Source organism: Neodiprion pinetum, chromosome 3, assembly GCF_021155775.2.
Source record: "Neodiprion pinetum isolate iyNeoPine1 chromosome 3, iyNeoPine1.2, whole genome shotgun sequence".
Classification (NCBI taxonomy): domain Eukaryota; kingdom Metazoa; phylum Arthropoda; class Insecta; order Hymenoptera; family Diprionidae; genus Neodiprion; species Neodiprion pinetum.
The window spans coordinates 42,178,240-42,199,319 of NC_060234.1; the positions used below are offsets into that span (position 1 = coordinate 42,178,240).

Sequence of the window (21,080 nt, forward strand, 5' to 3'; positions counted from 1 at the left end):
TAAGAGACTTACCCTCACAGATGTTTGGGGTATAGGAGTGTCTCGAATTATCGTAATGGAATCACGATTGTGCAAACTTCAACATTCTAAGGGATTCTCAAAAACTGACGCTGGCTTTCACTCTTCTCTAACACATCGTCAATGTTTTTATGACCTAGTACCTCTAGTGAGATATAAATTATACGGTATTATGACCGATGGAATTCATTGTTAAGCAAGCATGTGGATCGGAAATGGAGGGAAAATAAATCCGCTTTATCTTCAAGGTTGTAACAAGCCTTCACTACTACTCAACTTGTTTCATTAGTTGGACCAATAATCGATGACGGAAAAGTGGAAGCTACTAACTTCACTAGAGAAGTAGTGGTCCAGAGCCCCAAAGTGCTGGAACTGTAACTTGGGGAGCAAGATTAAAGACGCCACATCAGGACATCGCCAATAATTTTCCAACAATTTTCCCTAAAGTCATAAATTCAACACATACTTCAGCTCTATGTGTGAAGTAACTTATTGCCAAGAAGCAGCTGGGGTTCATGTTCCATAATAAATATTGAGAGAGAGAGAGAGAGAGAGAGAGAGAGAGAGAGAGAGAGAGAGAGAGGGAGGCAACATTTTTCCTCGTTAATTACATGCGAGTGTGATTAATATCATACTTTACCGCTACATAACATCTACCTTTACTGCAGTGGAAGTACCTGTTCTGTCATACCGTATATTCTGTATAGTTCTTAAATTTTATACCCGTTCGCCCAACTGTGGCATATCTACCATTATAGTATATAAATCTTGACGTATACTGCACTACTATTATATAATATGTCTAACATGTATTATGCACGTATGAATGTATGTATTTATTGTTATACCCGTAGAGGGTGGATTTGGTTTATCTGCCTTTACTGCTATGATATGCTCCGCTGGCTTCATATTTAAGATTGTCTAACTTGAGTTTCCAAAGATAAGATTGATCCTGTGACAAAGACCTTCGTAATGCTCTCTCTTGATTCCCTCAAACGTGAGTAACTTCAAACCGACCGCATTGCTCCGTCGGGAACGGAAACGTTGCTGCACATTTCGCTACATGTGATCACGTCTGTAAGATCAAGTTTGATCATCGGCATTCGCTAATGCGTTTCCAAAATCAGCTGTGCTATAATCATACGCGGGCGGAAAAATATTTCAAATTTTATTTCAAGCGTTCAATTCAATTCCTTGCATATGCGAATGGCCGACTATGTCATACTGTAAGGTCATACAAACTTTAAATATATCCTGCCCCTTCCGAGGCTATTACGTATGTAACCAATGATGTCGAAAATGATTATATATCCTATAATCCCTTAGTCACCCTCAACTCTGTTTGTGATAACGTTCAATGTTGTAAACGGTGTAACGTATTCAATTTGTATGTTTTGATCAGAGCAAAGAGATCAAATTATAATAATTTTGGCACGTCTATTCATAAATGCGTTCATACCCGCAACTGCTTTTACAATAATGATAATTTTTATTACCCACAGAGGAGAAATAAAGAATTATTCATCTACACATGATTCATTTAAACTTTTTAAGGTAACCAGTTCATTCAAAAGTCACATTTCAGTAAACGACTATTTACTACCAATACCCGAAAATAAGATAGTATAGCCAAGCTGTGGTAAAAATATACCATATACGATATACGTGAGATCCAGTTTCTCGTTATACTAGACATTTCTCATTTTCCTCGACCTAGACAAGGTTACAGAGGGTGATTCACCCAGAGCCAGTTGTACCTGATGTACGTTATCAGTAGTGATTCATTCTGCCACGAGGCCCAACAATTCGACAATCCCTCATAGCTTTAAATTTATGTACGGAAATCAGCGCATGTTGCGTTGAAATTAAATTAAATAAAGATGTAAAAGAACATTGGTTAGTGGTTAGATCATATTATAATTATTAATACAGATTCCGATAAGCAAATTAACCATCTAACGTATTCACGAGCTGAATGTTTCGGTATAATAGAATACGTGTGGATTTTCGTAACCCGAGAAGATACATGAATGAGAAATTCGTCGGGGATGGTCAATTTTCGACAGGAGTAAAACCGTTAGGGTTCTTTTGGCATCGTTTCGGCTGGACCCAGCTAGCCATCATCAGGATTGACAGACCTTCCTAAGCGCTTAGACCTTCATAATACAGCTAGGATGGAGGAGGTCAGCTTAGGAAGGTCTTTTAATTCTGGTGATGGCTGGCTGGGCCCAGCCGTAACGTCGCCAAAAGAACCCTAACGGTTTTACTCTTGTCAAAAATTGACCTTCCCCGAAGAATTCCTCACTCAGGTAAGGCCGAATATTCATGCCATAGGTAATTTGCAACTATACCTACCTGAGAGGGTATAATATATATTTACACACGCATAATAAACGGGAACCTTGGATAAGTATTTACATTATACACCCATCTTACCTCCTGTAATTGACATTCACAAGAAATGCGCTGTGGGTTTAACGGCATTCCCAGATTTTAATTTTTGCCTAATCACCGCCGTGGTAGTCAGCGTATACATACCTACTGACCAATTTCGACATTTCAAATATTACAGTTTATCTTCTATGACTAACTGTTATCATATGTATATATTTGGGGATCTGCGTTTTTGGTTTGGGCGACTGCGGAACTTGAATACTTTCAAAATTGTGTGTCCTCTATGACTCACTTCACCGTGTGATAAGGGGATATGAATAGGTGTGGTGACACAACTCTGATATTGGAATATCCTTAGAGAAACGATGTTGGGTGAGTTTATTCCATGCGTATATGTACATACATGCATATAACCCGTCCAGTGGTTGGTAAATCTTCCTTGAAGACATGAACCACCATTCGCGCCACCCCGTCACTGGTAATTGTTTTTAAGACTTCGTTGCTCCCAGCTTAACGTAAGCCTCAAATCCGTCACATCCATTAGCCTAGAGGATTAACCCTATGACCAGAGTGACTGGTGCAAATGGGTCCGGACGCAGGATAAAGTACGTATAGAACCTCCCGCCACAGGATTGCGGGTTTGCGGGTAATGCACTAAAGCTACTCTATCATTGATATGTTTTTTTCCGATTTATAACATCGAGGAGCAAAATGTGTGTTTAAGTGGTCAAGGCAGATCGAGCTGTATAATACTGTTACAAAGGGTGAAATCACCCGTTTTGCTCCCTTTTCTAATGATCTAGTAGTTATTAAGCTTTCACATGTCTTAAAATGAATAAGGTTGCTGCGTCAACCAGCATTCTTGTAAAAACAGTAAACGAATAAACACCACATTTTGCAATAAAACATTATTTTCTCAGCACTAATTTTCGTCACTTATTTGCTTCATAAGCTCAAAAAACCCATATTTTATTACGTAACTCTACCGAGAGTTACAATACGTATTAGGTATACATAACTAACGGCATGCTCGATTAAACATTTCCATGCTGAACCGCGTTTTGGTGCGGTGTGAAAATGTTCTTGTGCCCTGCCGTGACCCGCGGAGAGCGAATAATAAATGATTCAAAGTTATACAGCTGTCAGTAAAGAAATTCATCACCAAGCTAGAGCTATCTCTAACGTTACCAACGATATGCCGTAAGTCATCCAAACTTCACCGATTGCGGTACGCGCGTAAGAACAATCTATAACTCTCTTTGTGCACTACCTCGCCTCTGAAAGAGACTGTTGTTTTAATTGCGAGAAAAAAACTTGAGAATTTCTATGTACGTATAATTCTACCAAATCACAAACCTATGCTCCATTTCACAAGCTTCCAATGACAACAAACTATTGACTTGTTAAAAATCATTCCTAAATCCAAATTTCCGCGGTTGTACCTGATTTCGAAAAATTAAATTGCATCAAATGTAAAGACTCAATTTCACCGCACATATTAAAAATGGAAAAGATACGATTAATCTCGATTTAAACGAATGCCGTCGCCGGGTTCGGCATTAGTCGTACTCCAAGTTTACCATGACTTCAATTAATTAGTTTGGATCAGCTTACGTCTGAACTTTGTCTGAGGCAATCATCTTAACAGATAAATTCACCTCGACTTTTATCTTGTAGAGATAATATAAGTCGAGTTCATTTAATCATCTTTCATGTTTATCTTGATAAATCTGACATTCATCTTCATCTTTTTTACGGTGTAAAGATGAAATAAACTGCTTACTGAAATATAGGCGACACCATTCGGAGTCAAAACTCTAGTACCATTTTAAGAAAGTAAACAATTCCGCAAAGACGTGTTTCTGAAAGAGACTCTTCGCAGTCTACTACACTGATAAAAAGGATTGTTTGATCCAGACTAATGATTCTTTGCGGGTGGCAAAAAAGTAATTTTGTTGCTCGAACTAAGTTTTACTTAAGTGCACGAAATCTTTCGTTACGACATCAAAAAATTATTCGCGGTATATAACCACATCTCATTCACCCCTGGCAAAAGTACATTTTATTGCTCCAACAATTCCATTCTTCTCACGTGTATTAAGAATCTTTCGTTCTTATCGTTTTCTGTTCGATTATCTAGACGAAAATAGGGCTAATCTTATCTTTTATAATATAATTGCATAGCAATCTATTTTTCATCTTATTTAGATAAAATTGCACAATAATAATCTTTCTTCATCATCTTGTCCGTCACTGCTCGTATGTAATAGAGGAAAAACTGAATATATTCGTATAAATATAGTATATCTTGAAAGTTCGCAGTCGTTAACCGCCGACTCGGCACCACTCAAGTTCTTCGTTTGTTTCTCGCAGCCTGGCCATACCATATTTAATTTCAAACTATGAAAGGCCGTAAAATGATTGCATCAGTGGATTGTGTTTTCATTTTATTTATTGAGCATACCCTGTCAAAACTAAATCGACGTCGTCGTCGATGCAATCATTTTACGGCCTTTCACAGTTTAAAATCAAAGATGGGACCGACTGCGAACTTTCAAGATATTCTCTCGCATATATTTCGTGACGTCAGACGCGAACAAATTTCCTTGTCGAATCGTGCGAGAACGGGGGTACGGATCTGACCAGGAAAATTTTTAAAACGTAGCTTGAATAAAAGTGTGAGTCCTAATCTCAGTTATTGCTGACGTAGATCGCCGATAATGTTTATTATGAATAATGACGAAATAAATAAAATCACGGCACGTCAAACATGGCGGATCGGAACTACGGACTTGTTGAATATTCACCGTTTCTACGATTGCAGAATTTTTTTCAATGCCGACAGGGAAATTGAGACATATAAAAACATACACTCAATCTAGGAAAATCCACATCATCTGTTAGCTTCCCGTAAATATGGCACTGTTCGATGAGAAAATTCTCAGGTGACAGGAGCCTGTTCATGATCCACAAGAAGGCTGTCTCGACTTGTAAGTGATTTCATTAGTAAGATCTAACGGAACAAGCCAATGAAATCAGCGGCCTTAGTTCAATGTCGTGATTATGACGTCACAAAATTGATACAAGCCAGGTCAACGGCGCCTTAAGGCCCGTTTACACTGCGGCGTTGTAGTGGCAACTGACATTGGATCGAATAGAATCTACCAATTAAAAGGCCTCACATCTCTGACGACAAGGCTCTGCCAATCAATTGGAAGGCAATCCAGCAGTTGGAACGACCTATTGTTCTGTCGCCATGCAGTACGCTTAAAGTGAATAATCGAACGAATATACCTTGTGTTTATCGTCTTTGGCGAAAATGGAGGTGTCACTTGACTCCACAGCTTGACGGAGACGCTGGGGTGTCAAAGTGTTTTTGATTGTATGTTTTAGTCCCGTGAGATTGTTGAATCCGGGGAGAAAATTGAACTAAAATGACGTCCCGGTTGGAGAAGGAGCGTACTAAACAAATACAGGAAAAATGTCAGACCTTGTTAACCCAAATGCTTCGAGATGAAGACAATAAATATTGTGTTGACTGCGATGCGAAAGGTACATGTCATATGCCGTGATTTTATACTACGTGGATCTATCAGTCCTCATTTCCCGAAATCGAAACGTAGCGAACTAATTATGGATCATCGAAATTGTATATCAGACCGATTTCATGTAGATTCATATACGATAATCCTGTACTACGAAAATTTTTCCTCCCCTAAAATTCGTCAGTATTTCACAAACATTACTATCAGGTTCTGTACACATTACATTTCCCGATTGTTGATAACCAGAGACTAATTCTACTAGATAGCAAAATTGCTTTGTTCGATTCAACCTTTCACCTTTATTCTGGAGGCGATTACGCTGATTTTGAATATTTTTACTAAATAACAATAGCCTTGCATGCCCATTATCTTAATAACAGATGGTTAAACTTGTGTTTATCTCGATCCAGGACCGCGATGGGCCAGTTGGAACCTTGGGATATTTTTGTGCATTCGCTGCGCTGGTATACACAGAAACTTGGGTGTTCACATAAGCAAGGTCAAGTCTGTGAATTTAGACACATGGACACCGGAACAAGTTGTGGTAATTTCATTTACTATACCAATAAGGCCATCTAAAGCTAACAGCAATGATAAAGCACATAGTGTTACGATATAGATGAAGAAACGTTCAAAAAGCGATTATGTCAACAGCTTTATATGTTGATGAGAAAGCGGCGTGTCATCATTTGTTCAGAGACAAACAATATGTCTTGCCACGTACATGCTGTTAATATAGTATCATAAATTTCAATTCAATGGTAGCTTGCTTGATAGTTGGTTGTGAATACCATGTTAATTTCAACACTAAATTACTACTTAGCGCATTTCATTTATCATTAATAACTTCTCAACTTAACACATTCCAGAGTCTTCAGCAAATGGGTAATTCCCGAGCTAGAGCTGTGTATGAAGCAAATCTCCCAGACAGTTTCCGTAGACCACAGTCAGATTCTAGTCTGGAAAGTTTCATCCGGGCAAAATATGAACATAAGAAATACATTGCCAAAGAATGGGTACCACCGTCTTTACCTAAGGTTCTTATTTTCATATCCGATACATGAATTTACCATCGATAGATCCCATAACGATTTCATTGACTGTTGAAAACCTAAATAGGTAAACTGGGACAAAGAACTTGATGAAGAAGCGGAAAGACAACGTAGACGCAAAAAGGAGGGAGCAAAAAGTAGCGGGGGACAGACAGCACTACCGCCAGTAAAAAAGCCAGAAGCAGTTCCGCAGCTTCCTAAACCTCGCAGTTCTGTCAGCCCGAAATCAACTAGAGCCAATCCGTCCGCTACTCTAGATTTGTTAGGATTAGGTAGTTAAGAATTATCAACCTGATGTTTATTACTTAATATATAGTTGGTATATATAGTAGGATAGTTGAGGAATAAAAGTGTTCTCATCTACAGATGCACCATCAAGCCAAAGCAATACCAACAGTTCAGCATCTGGCGATGATATATTTTCTTCGTTCCTATCAGCCCCACCAGCCTCAATATCATCTTCAAACAGTGCTGCAAATGCAACAACCGCAGAAGCAGCAGCTTCTGCTGAAAAAACTGAAGAAGAAAGCTTCTTTAATCAGCCTGTGCCCACACCTCAAGAAAAGAGTAAAATGACAAAAGATAGTATCCTGGCGCTCTATGCCACTCCCAATCAACAGCAAAGCATTTTTGGAGTTTCCGGTGAGTAATTCATTATCAATAGTGGAATGTAAACCTACATTTTTAAACGTTGCTGTGCAAATTTTTCATGTGAAAGGTTCATGTGATTTTTGTTAAAACGTTTCTGGAGTTGCTAGTTCTGCGTTAACGTTCGTACGAATCAGCCTGAAATTGAGCAATTAATGGTGCCTTTTCTTGTCAAGAGTACATAGTATAAATTCATGACTCATGTATACAAACTGTTAGCAGGAGGTATGTATGCTCAGCAAACAACAGCGCAACAATTTCCACAACAGATGACTGCAATCCCTGGGTTTGGCCAGCAAAACAGTTTTCAAAATCATTCGATCAACTCTCTTGGGATAGTTAACCCTGTCCAAGGACAGGTGGGAATGCAAAATCAATTGGGCAGTTTACCCTCCAATCAATTAGGTGCCCAATTAAACCCAGCATTAGGGAATCACCTTGCAGGAAACAATATCAATCAAATAAATGGTGTGCAAAATACCGCAATGGGAATGCCGGGCAATCAAATGGGGGGAATGGTAAGTGATTAATTCATCAGTTTCAATGCGCATTGTCTTAGTGTGCATTTTCCTTTCGTTGGTACCATAAACTCCTATAATAAAATATTTCACAGGTCCAAATTGCCCAAAATGGATCGAATAACGGATGGAGTGGAATGTTGGCAACACAGAACTTACAACCTGCTCCAGGTAGTAATCCTTTTTTTAATTTACCAAACCAACAACAGAGCACTGCGTTCGCCAATCAGGTAAATCATTATCCGTATCTTCTATTGTTGTACAATTTACGTAATTTTAGACCTGTACAATCTACTTGAGTTATCAAATCTACTTGAGTTATCAAATCTACTTGATAACCGGATCATTATCTCAACAACTGAAATATTAATAATGATACATTGATTCAATCCTGATACCTAATAATAATGCTGAGAATTTGTTTCACTACAGCTTCCCCAACAGATGACACAACTGTCGTTAGGAGCAACCAGTTTTCCACCAGTGTCTGGAAAACCGGCTTCCCCTATGATGCCTGGGCAAACACTATCGACCAACTTATGGCAGTAATACAGTCTACCATATAGATAATCGGTTTGTTCGTTTAATCGATGTTGTGCGCTCGCGTTGTTAGGCCTATTTTGTTTCGACATGTTTATTCACGTTCCAACGTTGTCACTCATCTAAGAAATCGGGTAAGAGAAAGAAACGCCCTCAGATTTTCAAGAAGTAGACACAACAATGGCGTACCATTACATGACGAGACACCTTATAATGGAATCAAAGTATTATCTAACTTCAAATAGGAAAATCAATATCTTAAAACAAATTATCTCAGTGATATTGGGGTTCTAGAACCCCTTGAAGATCAGGGAAGACCTGTATACCTGTGCAAAGAAAACTTTATCAGTAATCAATTCAGAAATATAATAATGAAAATACAATAACGTTACTTCTTACATAAATTTATCTGTCACTGTACAGTTCAGCGTTCGTGCCTATATCGTCAACTCTTATCTATTTTTCTGATTCTACTGGTTAGTGAAAGAATATTGGTAATGAATTTTTCTCTAATAATATTAATAAATATCTACGGCATAAACGAAAAATCTATTATTCCCGTCATTAGCGCTATAAATTATTTTACACTCACATTATTTGACATCTGCCAATAACTGTAGATATGATTCACATTTATGTTCAAGGCAGATATTAATGCAGAATGATTGTTTAAGCTCGTGGTTTGTCACAACTCACTCGGTATGTACATAGAAGCCCTGAAACTACCAAGAACTATATAATTCATCGATTAGCCCTTGAGTCTGTAAGCATACAGGCTTTGAAATGTCATATCAAAGTAGAACTGGCTGAAAACTAAAATTGAAAAACAAGAAGACTGACTAGCAATGAAAACAGTGCATGAACTAACACAGTATGAGCTACTGCCTAAAGTGTCGTCACTACTAATAAACGTGCCAAGACCTTACAAAAACATGGAACTTGTTACGATAATTTCTTCTCAAATTATTTTTATTAATTTAAGAATATTTTACATCACTTCACCATGTTGACAATGGCGATTAAATAGGTGCAACATTATTGCTTCGTATTTTCGACTGTATTAATGCAGCAAACCAAATGTTCAGGGCTATTAACGTAAGGCTTATCACCCTGCAAAGGGACACTGGATTTGAGTGGATCTCAAAACCTTGTTGACTCGAAATTAAAATTTTCGTATAATTAAGAATCCAAAGAAATGGAAATTCCTATACTAACATCTTTCTAATACCTTGAGTAAAACGACAATTCGAGCGGCAAACACATGCGATAAAAGTTGTCAAAATTCACCTTATTATGGTAAAATATATGTGCCCTTCTGAGATTAAACAATTCCATGTACCAAGTTTCAGAGTTTAATCAATTGTAATGATATTGTGGTATGCAATTTCGACAAATACGCTTCATGTTATAATAGCAAGATAACAGAGAATATTAAATTGAAAAACCATATTGAACTTCTCAATTGGAGGAATGTCATCCTTGGAAGTTCAAACATTTCTCCGATCTGAACTATGTATTCGTGGACCACTGAGCACGAACGAAACTTAAATAATATAGACAATAATTTTTGCCATGTTTGCGATCTCCGAATTATGCTTGATATAAAACCGAGTAATTTTGAATGGGTATTTAAAGAGATCACTATGGCACTAGAATTTCACAATAAACGAAGCATTTACACACACACACACACACACACACACATATATATATATTGGACCATCCTCGTTTTCTCGCTCGAGTATTATTAAATCTTACTCATATTCAATAAAGACATCTCATTTTCAACTCATTTTTCCTCAAATAAATCCTAGAGTTACCTGCTTACTATACAAGGAGCTATATTTGGAATGATAGTAGAATTTATTTAATCGCGTCTTTTTTTTTGATAGCTTAATATTGAATCATTTTACATGTGTAGAAATCCGATAGCATGTTATGTAACCAATAAATGAAATATTGGATGCTGATCAGATTATATTTAGCAAGCAAGGGTTAGCATGTAGTCGATTATGTCATTTATCCGTATTTGAAGAAACCAAATTGCAAATTGATTGCATAATTCACTACACTTCGTGCGTCCTTGATACTGTGGAACACAAAAATGTTATCAGTTTAGCTATACATTATAATTACCTTTAGTAACTTTAATAATAATATCCTGCGGACCTATCCACTATGTACGTACATTAAAGGTGCTATCACACTTGAACATTATGTACGACATTTGTAGGTTCGTTAATATGAAATAAAAGTTTCAATCCGTGTATCGTGTAGCCATGTAAAAATATGCATATGTACATACATAATACATATATTATTATGCCTGCGAAGAATAGTTGATTAAAATTTTCGGCAAATTTTATCAGGTCAGACCGTCATTTTTGAACGATATTTTGAGGAAATTGATCTCTTTTACTGCCCAGGAGGTGCACACAAGTATAATAGTCACCACCTCATATTTGCTAATATTTTGTAGCGGTTAATCGGCTGATATGTACTTGATTTCAGCAAAAATCATATGAATTCTGTAAACTGTAAGAAGTTTATTCTATTTGAACAAATATATTTGTACATATATAGTAAACTCACGTTGATGGAATATTTAAGTGCACATTATTTGGTCATCATTTTTATAACTAATCTCGCCCAATTTTTTCCCACAATATTTTTCAATTGATATGCAACAAAATAGTTACATGCTATTTTGAATATAACTATTGTTATGCAATTACTTAATAATACCCTAAAGCATACAAGTGCATGATTATATAGATACATTCTCTGAACACTGTGATCACTAAAAAATATGAGGAGAGTCAGAAGAATACTGTTATCGAATACCCAGTTATCTCTGCAGGATTACTTGCCATATAATCAACATAATCTGGATCAGTTGGATCTTGATCTGTCATAACTTAATGGTGTAGCTCACGATCAGCTTGTGATCATTGATCACAGTGCCAAAAGAATAAACTCCATGTTGGGTATTTTGAATTGAACCAGAACTCCGTTTTTATATATAGAAGGTGAATTATTATTTACCATTGAACTATGAAATCATTGTATCAACACCGTGCACAAGTAAATACAGAAAAAAAAAATATTCTGTGAAGTAGACCACTTTCGTATAAGCATTTGGAAGGTGAAAGCAGAATTTCATTTAATTATCACTTAGTTTGTATGTATAGTCTTCAATAAATAAATATGCAATCTCGCTAAACTGAAACCAATAAACTAATTCAAGATTTCAAAATCTCCGAATGAAAACTAATCCTAGTCAAACTTGAAGGAATAATTTTTTCTTCCCGATGAATTCTTTCTGATTTGTAGTCTTAAAAATGAACTTAAACTTGAAGGAATTACCCAATTTTACTTCCTGGTGAACTCTATGATTCAGTCTTCAGAATTTGGAATTAGTCAATTTGTTTCGAGTTTGTGATGTTGTGGTTTGCAAAAATTGAATGTTGTGCAATAATGAAGCAAATTGAAAACACATGAGAAAGCGTTGCAATTATATAGCTTCATATTTTTATCAGAGTAAGAAGAAACCCTCAAACTTCCCAAAAACATATTCCTTATCTTTTTTTTATTCAGAATATAAGTCATTCTTTCCTTGCTGATTAAAAGATCAGAGAGTAATTCAAAACAGTAAAATCAAAATCAGGGTAAGTTGACTGCTTCACCAATTTCATACTACCATTCAATTATTTTGTATTTATTCTGGATTCGGTCCAAACTTATAGAACTATATATTTTTAAGCAACTTTTCTTAAATTAGGTCATATTCATGGAAGGAAACAATTTGTAGGACGCAAATTATTTATCCACGAAATGGGTACATACGTGGTATATTATACACATAAATATACAAATAAATGCATCAACGCCAAGTGTACGCAATTATAAAATATACAAGTTAAACTGAATTGCATCAGATCCGTAAGCTGCAGTGATTTTAGTCCCTGCATGTACATATAAAATACGATATACAGAATCAATAATCATATTATTTGCGTGAATTTAAAAAAAAATATTAACTCCTTAACAGCTGCATGTCAACGTTCATTTGAAAGTGAGCACAGAAAGTGCGCCTTATCCTAATGTTGTTAGCTTATAGAGTCTTTTACAGGTATATATAACTCAACTCTGGAATATTTAGTCAGATTATAAAGTAGCTTCGACCCTTATATGCTCTAAGCGTCGACCTACCCAATTAAACTAGGCTCTAATCGTAATATTTATCAATTTCGGAACGCACCCTTGGTCTTTCCGAGGTCTAAAGGTTAACAAAAACAAAAGCCAGCACCAACAAGAATTGCTAATAACAAATCCCTCATCCACGGACTCTTACGGCCGCCGGCCGTTGCAACACAATTTAAACAGTGTTAAATTTTTTTTGTATAGTTTTGAGATTTAAACTTCGATTAACGTTCGAGAAATCGGACCTTACAGTTAATAGATTTTCGTAAAGCGGAAGCTGGCCATATGAGGAGGCTTTGACTCGCTGTGTCACTGCGTTCGTAGCGCCATCGAAAAACATTATCATTGGGCACCACCAACGTCGCTCTCTTTCGCTTCCGGCGAGGTACGTCCTGCTGTCGCATAAAAGCCACGTGCTACGAAATAAGTTGAGAAAATTATAAAATCATGGATAAACCCGTGGTCCTCGCCCGTGTGATCAAAGTCCTAGGACGTACCGGATCTCAAGGACAATGTACGCAAGTCAAAGTCGAATTCATCGGCGAACAAAACCGTCAGATAATCCGCAACGTGAAAGGGCCGGTCCGTGAGGGCGACATCCTGACCCTCCTCGAGTCCGAGCGCGAAGCTAGAAGGCTTCGATAGAACTGTTCTGACCCATGGAGAATAACTGAAAAGGTTCCTGCAAGAAGAAGTATTCCATTTCACCGAAGTTGGGCTCGCCAAATTGGAAACCAACCACTTTTGTACCATGGCGTCCGATCCGTTTGAAATTCTTCGATTTGCTGTACCAAACCAACCCAACATGTAATAAATCTTTCGCTGGCAACCACAAATTTTTATGACTGTATTTGAACTTCACAACCAACTAAGCTAATTCCATATGAGGTAAAATTCTTTCTTATGCGCAATTCAATGCGGTGAGACCCGCTCTAACCTGCCAAAAATCCAACCTAGCTAGCATAAGCGTGTCTTAACCTTCATTCCATTCACGTCCTCGGTCTGTCATTGTTTACAACATTCAATATACGTGCCTGACAACGAGTAAGAGCGTAGTTTAAATTTGTGTTTACAATTATCTGAGGCTTCAAATACGATAATACCGTGATATATTAATCATAACTATCCTGTAATGGTCCTGTGAATCATTTTTCCTACTTCATACAAGTGTCAAAGATGGGCCCTGTGCACATCCAAGCAGAGTGTAGCATACCAAGAAAAAACCTGAAAATATTGCTAAACATTCAACCGTTACTTTACTTTTGAAAAAGTCACCCGATTCATAAAATTTCAACGTAATACATCAGTAAAAATCAGAAGACGAGGATTTACTATTTCAGATAAGTATTGTTATCTTGACCATTTCTGTGATCGGTGTCAAATTTCAGTTGTAACACTTTCTATCGTACCAAGCTTGGACCTAATCTAATGATACTTGAAGCTGACGGCACACTCATTCATAAATTTTGTGTAAAGTGATGTGAAATATTTCCATTTGATTGCGAGTACAAGTAGCAATAGCCAACATTGATGGTTAGGGACAGGTATGATGTTGAGCCAATGTACAATACATTTTTATAAAAAAGTGTAGTACTTTTATTTACATGGTACATTATTAAATCTAACCAGATAAAGATACGGTTCGATTTATGATTTATGTTTTGGCTGTACGTCTTAAAGCAAGAATTCATCTGTTCTCTGTTCAAAACTTTCAAATACATGTAATGCAAGCTAATATTTACATGGTACATTGTTAAATCTAACTAGGTAAAGATACAATGTGATTTGATTTATAATGTTTTAACTGTTTGTTTCAAAGGAATAATTCATCTTTTCTCCCTTCAAAACATTCAAATACATGTAATGCAAGCTTTGCATTACATGTATTTACATGGTACGTTGTTAAATCTAACCAGGTAAAGATACGGTGTGATTTATGATTTATGTTAAGCTGTTCATTTAAAAAGAAGAATTCATCTGTTCTCCCCTCAAAAGCTTCAATTATATGTACTGCAAGCTTTGCCTAAATCGTAGGCAATTCGTTTATGTTTACATCATGGGGATAAAATTGGATATATATACCACCTAAAATATCCAGATTGTTATATTCTACGTCGCTTTGGCGGTGGTGTATCTCGTGGGCTTGACGACGCTTTTGATGTATTATCTACACTTTGTCTTGTCGGTCTTTTGACACCTCGCTTTGGACCATCACGGCTTGATTCAGAATCCTTCCTTTCCTTTTTGCCGGCCGAAGCTGCAAAAGATCGGCGCATTACTCGATATGTACGAATTAGGTGACAGCTATTGGAACACCGTATAATAAGTGCTTGGCATTAATCATTCTTGTTCAATGTTAGAAAATAATTATATTTCCTTTAAAACAAAAGTATAATTTGGCTAAACAATCTGCAATCCCACCTGTTTCATCATCGTCCTTTCCTTTGGGACGTCCTTTGGAAGATTTGTGTTGCTCCTTTTTTATATCCTTGGAGTCGCGAAGCTTGTCTTTCTTCATATCCATTTCTCTGGTAGGCTTTTTTGGCTCTTCCTTTTTCCTGTCTGGTTCTTTACTACCTTTAACTTCTTTGGGAGGAGGAATATCTTTCTTTACAATATCCTTAGAATCTTTATCCTTCCTCATTTCCTTCTGTTTCTCCTTTGGTTGGACTTCTTTACTTTTTACATCTAACTCTTCCTTCTTTCTCAATTTCATCAAAGAAGAAAACTCCGACTCCGGAAGTGCAAAATCAGTCTCATTGCTCGGAAACGGAAGATCTTCCATATCATCCTGAAACGTAATTGATCAAAATTTTTATTTAAAATTTTTAGGACTAGTAACGAAAAACTGAACTTTTGTAGTGTTATACATTTTATTCAAATTTAATTTGACGAGGGATCAATGAAATAAATCACCAGTAAACTCACCAGTGCTGCTAAGTCGTACATTGATTCCAGATGGCTCCAAACAACTTTCAACGAAATATCTTTGTGTATTGCAGCGCGAAATTTTTCCCAGATACAGACCATGTGGAAATATTTGTTGATACCTGTAATTCAGATTTCTGTACAAAAGCTAACCTCAAAATTAGTTCCGCACGAGAATCTGATTTCTTCATTGTATCGTGTATTTTGTAAAAATGAATATCTTACCTACTGGCTTGTGACCGTTCATGGCAAAAAATAATTGTATTTCATTGTCAACATTCCACTCTATTTCCTCCGTGTGGTCAACTTGTTTTTCCTTGACAGCCATCGCGTGAGGTTGGCCTCTATCGTGTGGTATATATCACTTAAATGCGAAATAGCGTGGAAATAGGCCAATTCAACGGAACCTAACCTAACTCGCACAACAAACTTCACTCGTCTTCTGTAGTTTTCTGAATCAAGTATCGGGTCGGACGCTTGCTTTACCTACAGGTGACTCATTTCAGTGGGTGACTCACAGCGAGTAGGCCCCGCATTGAGAACCAATCGCATCGTTCCCTTAGACCATACAGAATCAACTGAACATTGGAGTATTGGGGGTACTACCGAGTAAAGAACTAGGTTAGCCATATCGATATACACGCGCGCACGAATAAGCCTTGTACGTACTACATGGTAATTCTTGAAATGTAGGCTCTGAAAAAAGCGCGTATTTTGATACGCTCTAGCTGTGCAATTCACTCTCAGCATGCCCAAAATCATGCTGTTTAATTATGTGAAAAATGAATTTTTTAAGTTACCTTAAAAAATGTATATGCCAGTGAAATTGAGATAACCTCAATAACATTGATATTTGAAAAAACCGAAATGTAAATACTGTCATACATACGTATAAAAGGAGACACGCGTTTTTTATCGACCGCTTCTTTACAATTAAGAGCCCAGCAATATTTCATTTCATTTCATTTTTTTACTTATTTGATCACAACAAAATTCACAGTAATATTTATTACATTGCGGTTATGATTCCTTATAGTCAATATTATTATTCTGTTGACTTATTTAACATAGGGTATGGAATCCTAGCATAGCAACGGTGCTGTTGAACGCGGCAACGTTTACTCTGTAATAGAGCATTTCGTCTCTCTTCTACAAATGATATAGCGTCTTCTGTCTCTTTTGCTTTACTGGGCAGCAAGCCGTACCATAGGCAATGCACAGTTCGTTCTCTATGGTCTAAGCAAGTTGCGGTCAAATAGTTGTTGTTCTGGAGATACTTTGCGCCATCTCTCGGGCTGATCCTCAATTCGCAAAATTATGCCGGATTTCCATGTATGCATCAGCTGCGACATATGCTGACGGAGGGGTAAACGAAAACGAATATTAGCCAGATTGATACTTACGCTTGCGTCAAGTGCTCTCAGGTGCTAGAGCATGGATAAATCTCTCTGGGAAAAGTTTCTTGTGTAATTTCATTTGCCTAAGCAGAGCTTCACTACACATACCTATGAATCACTATACAATCGCCATACATCATATATCTGATCTGATGCAGGACACAGATTGGGATACACACCGGAAAAATATTGCTGATCGACGGTCGCTTTATTACGGTCTGAAGGTAAAACAAGCCTGACCAAACCGAGCAGTTGCTCCAATACGGATATATATTTCTGACAAATTTTTAATATATTAATAATCTCCTTTTCTCCAGCTGCAGGTACCAGCATTTTCACAATGCCTGTGTAAGATTGAGTCTAGTGACTACTGCCGAGAAATTCCGGGATTCTTATTTAGCGTCTAAAAGTTCTCTTCAGTTAAAGATCACTATGCTTATTGTACTTAGTGCTATACCAGTACTCCGATTCTGACTTATTTTTAACTCGCGAAAGCAGTGATAAGTGCCATCTGAAGCAATCAGACAGCAGCTTTAAACGGAAAATCTTCCTTTCACGAATACAAAATAAGTCAGAATCATGCTCCTGGGATTCACACATTTTAGCGAAATAATGAAAACGGCAAATTATTGTTGTTCATCAATGTATCGGCAGATGAAAACATGGTAAAAAAATTGTAGTTCATGCGGAGTCCGATTTCGTCAAATATGGTTGTGATTAAGATAGCTGCTACCGTAATAACGGAAATAATTAGCGGCAGAGAAGTAGGAGGTGCAGACAGAAGTAGACAGGTTCGCGAGACCGTCAAAAGGGAGCGGAAAAAGGTAGAGAGCGATGATGACTAGACGCGGTCCGCTGCTTCAATCTTTTCAACTGAAGCAACGCGGGAAGCATAAACCTGAACGTTTGAAACAACGTCGAGTTGAACAACCCTGCAGCCTATATACGTGTACATAACTGACTATTATAAATGTATACGTAAATGAGGAATTCTTGCGATCATCAGGGCCAAACTTGAATAAGAACAGAATATTCTTTATTACAAGAACCTTTTGAACGTTCATTAAAGTAGCGCCAATCCATGCAATAAAACTCCTCAAATAATCGGCAGCATAAAGTCAACGTATAAAGTTTCGGCAGCTCTCTTGAATCTAACATAACGCCAAAGAAAATTTGTATTCATCGAAGGCATCGCGATCAACTTTCCTGCACCTTGATTGCAATCTGACGAACTGTTCAAAATATCACAGTTATTCTTTTCGTATACTGCGATGTAAATATTTAAAGCCAAAAACTACTTGTGCCTAACACCATTGATTATACGTACATGTATACTACTTTTTCTCCTTCATTTTCTCCTCCTTCTTTTCCTTGTTAATGCAAAATTATGCGCCACAATTGTCCGTACGTAAGCCATGCTTTATACAGTATACACCAATGCAGTTTAGTTGCATGGAATTCAGGTGCCAATAAGTGATCAAGCGAAAGATATCAGCGATGAATGGTGAAATACTTCCGTTGCTTATATATACAAATATTCTGAACTCTCTCTTGTAATCAGTAGTAATTGAGCAGACCATTAGATAGTAAGCAATTACGGATATAACGACACTTATTACATATAATATCCAATTAATTTTTCTTCGCATAATTAACGGTAAACTTCAATTCCGCAGTAGAGTCTACGCCACTTCCAACATGAGAGATAGAGTTGAAAGGAGGACAATCTTGGCCACACACGAATAGCCGCATCAGAAATTTTATAAAGTAGTGTTTTTGCCTTAAGCTATAAGTGCTTGTGGTATTGAGCCTGAGAGTGGATTCATAGACTTATGCAAACAAGGAAACCTCGCGTGGTCTCTCCCTCCAATCTGAAGCAATTCCTATTGTCAGGATTGGCTATGATGATTGTGCAGGCGGTAGAGAAAAAAAAACCGGTTAATTGTCAATTTTTAGAGGCGAAATGTTCCTTCAACAATAATATATTTCAAACGAATTGTGACTCAATACATTGTTTGATCACAGGGATTTTTTTATCATAGTTTAAAAGGACTTTAAAAAATAATCAATTTATCATTGACCAATCGACAGTGTCAAGATTGTTTCGAATCCGTATTTACATTTCCATCTCTGCAAAAAAAACGTTTAGTCAGGATCACTTGGCTGACTGATGGAAAATCTGAATCGGAAAGTATTCTGCAGAGTGACTATGAGCTTGCAGTAGAACCCTGAGTATGAAAAGGTATTTTTAGTACGTACGTACGTAACAAGCATGCGGTAAGTTCTTTCTCCCAACTTCTTAACCTTCGATAAATGTTGCTCGGCGAAGAAGCCCCGGAGCTTACAGGCTTATTCTCATATCTGTTATACCTGCAAAGGTGCAAAGGCATTGGGGTGGAGTGCTGTTGTAGCGGGGGTACAGAGGTCCAAAGGTACTTGTGTACAAATAGGCAGGCATGCCCTCGGTAAACCGACGAATGCCGAAGCAAGCCGAAGTATCAGCAACGCAATAATATTCCGGGTAAGGTTAGACGAGGTGGGGTTAAGGTGGGAATAAAATATAAAGAGGGGATTGACTACATGGAGTCAACGTTCCTTCCAGGTCACCGACCACTATCTCTTCCACAGGCCGTCGAACGGTCCTGCGGCCGTCTTTTCCCGATGGGCTAGCTGAGCTTCGTTGTACATTACCCGCCTTGTTTGCAGCATCTTTTTAACTCGGTTTGCCTGCATCGCAAACATTCTTCAAGTACCCGGTCGAGCTGCGAGATGTATGCAGCGCGTCAAACTTTTGTACTTAAAAAAAACAAATGGTGTATATGTAGACGAGTTCTATGAGGTTCAATGCAGACGAAAGGTCAACTCGGACAGACCAAAGTATTCTCTGGGTTATCCTGCAGGACCCATGCATAATTAAATTGAGACCTTTTTGACAAGTCGTTGTAACCTCTTGCAAAGTATATCAATTGGGACGGTAAACAAAGGTGAATTATTCGAACCGAAAGTATTTTCAGGGTAGTTTTTATTTTGCCACACAGATGAATCATTAAATTGTCGGTAACAAACTGATCGCCAAAGTCTCCATTTGAGGACAGTGCAGAAGATTGTTGGGTTCGATCATTTCATGTGACGGAGCTCTACATGTACGACGTTATGTAAAATAAATATGCCGAAGCTTGCAGATACCCAAGTTTATATACCGCTAGGAAATATGTTCTTTTATCAAAACGAACACCAATGGAGAAAAAAACCGAACGAATTTTCTAAAAAAAAATAGAACTTCTTGTGCCTAATTTTCGTCTTGTATTATGAAGAAATTATATAGGTTTCTACTAGATAACTGTTTTCAGAATTTCTCGAATTGCTGGAGACTTGGTCAGTGAAGTTGGCAATTTGGGAAATTATGACAGCACTAAACAACATTTTATGGGACTGGAAATACTTTCGTATATTTTATTACCCAAGTTCGTAATGTAAGTTACATCATCATGCAGAAAAGCATGTACGATAATAAACATTTTATTGCATGGGGACAAAAATTTGCCAGGTAATTCGACCGACAAGTATGTTGGTTGTAAAAGGTGCTACAATTCCGAAAGACGACCATGAACAATAGATGTAGGTATGATTACAGTATTAAACACACTGCAATATAATCAATGATCAACTTTGATAGGGAGATTCCAAGGTCTCCTTGAACTGGTTGTGCAATTGCTGTGTCACTTCAGGCACAGCTCAGGACAACTAACGACGAGTTGGAACGTCCACCGTGGAAAAGAGGTACATTAATAATCATCGGAATTATTTTTGGGATCATTTTTTTCAGAACTATAAAGG

General features: G+C 37.4%; 3 protein-coding genes and 1 long non-coding RNA gene across 7 annotated transcripts; 3 read left to right on the top strand and 1 right to left on the bottom strand.

Annotated features, from left to right (window-relative positions):
• The first annotated feature begins 5,650 nt into the window (after window positions 1-5,650).
• LOC124213715 (stromal membrane-associated protein 1) lies at window positions 5,651-11,317 on the top strand. 2 transcript variants are annotated; one of them, XM_046615283.2, is made up of 8 exons: window positions 5,651-5,964; window positions 6,368-6,501; window positions 6,827-6,994; window positions 7,077-7,281; window positions 7,376-7,651; window positions 7,877-8,175; window positions 8,271-8,405; window positions 8,608-11,317. In XM_046615283.2, exons 1-8 carry the CDS (start codon window positions 5,847-5,849, stop codon window positions 8,722-8,724), a joined length of 1,452 nt encoding a protein of 483 aa, XP_046471239.1. In that variant the 5' UTR covers window positions 5,651-5,846; the 3' UTR covers window positions 8,725-11,317. The 2 variants fall into 2 exon arrangements, with proteins under 2 accessions (XP_046471239.1, XP_046471240.1); XM_046615284.2 differs by having other exon boundaries at window positions 7,880-8,175.
• A 1,960-nt stretch (window positions 11,318-13,277) lies between these two features.
• Window positions 13,278-13,754, top strand: LOC124213717 (Ribosomal protein S28b). The gene has a single exon (XM_046615290.2). It carries the CDS (start codon window positions 13,366-13,368, stop codon window positions 13,561-13,563), a length of 198 nt encoding a protein of 65 aa, XP_046471246.1. The 5' UTR covers window positions 13,278-13,365; the 3' UTR covers window positions 13,564-13,754.
• A 744-nt stretch (window positions 13,755-14,498) lies between these two features.
• MrgBP (MRG/MORF4L binding protein) lies at window positions 14,499-16,998 on the bottom strand. Of its 3 annotated transcripts, XM_046615287.2 has the most exons (5): window positions 16,736-16,998; window positions 16,072-16,448; window positions 15,847-15,968; window positions 15,340-15,709; window positions 14,499-15,175 (listed from the first exon to the last, which is right to left on the bottom strand). In XM_046615287.2, exons 2-5 carry the CDS (start codon window positions 16,172-16,174, stop codon window positions 15,021-15,023), a joined length of 750 nt encoding a protein of 249 aa, XP_046471243.1. In that variant the 5' UTR covers window positions 16,175-16,448; window positions 16,736-16,998; the 3' UTR covers window positions 14,499-15,020. The 3 variants fall into 3 exon arrangements, with proteins under 3 accessions (XP_046471243.1, XP_046471241.1, XP_046471245.1); XM_046615285.2 differs by having other exon boundaries at window positions 16,072-16,998; XM_046615289.2 differs by lacking the exon at window positions 16,736-16,998 and having other exon boundaries at window positions 15,847-15,983; window positions 16,072-16,184.
• Window positions 16,999-18,925: 1,927 nt separating this feature from the next.
• On the top strand, window positions 18,926-20,426 carry LOC124215288 (uncharacterized). Its single transcript, XR_006882323.2, has 2 exons — window positions 18,926-19,764; window positions 19,846-20,426. It is a non-coding gene; the product is annotated as an uncharacterized lncRNA (long non-coding RNA).
• The last annotated feature ends 654 nt before the right edge of the window (window positions 20,427-21,080 follow it).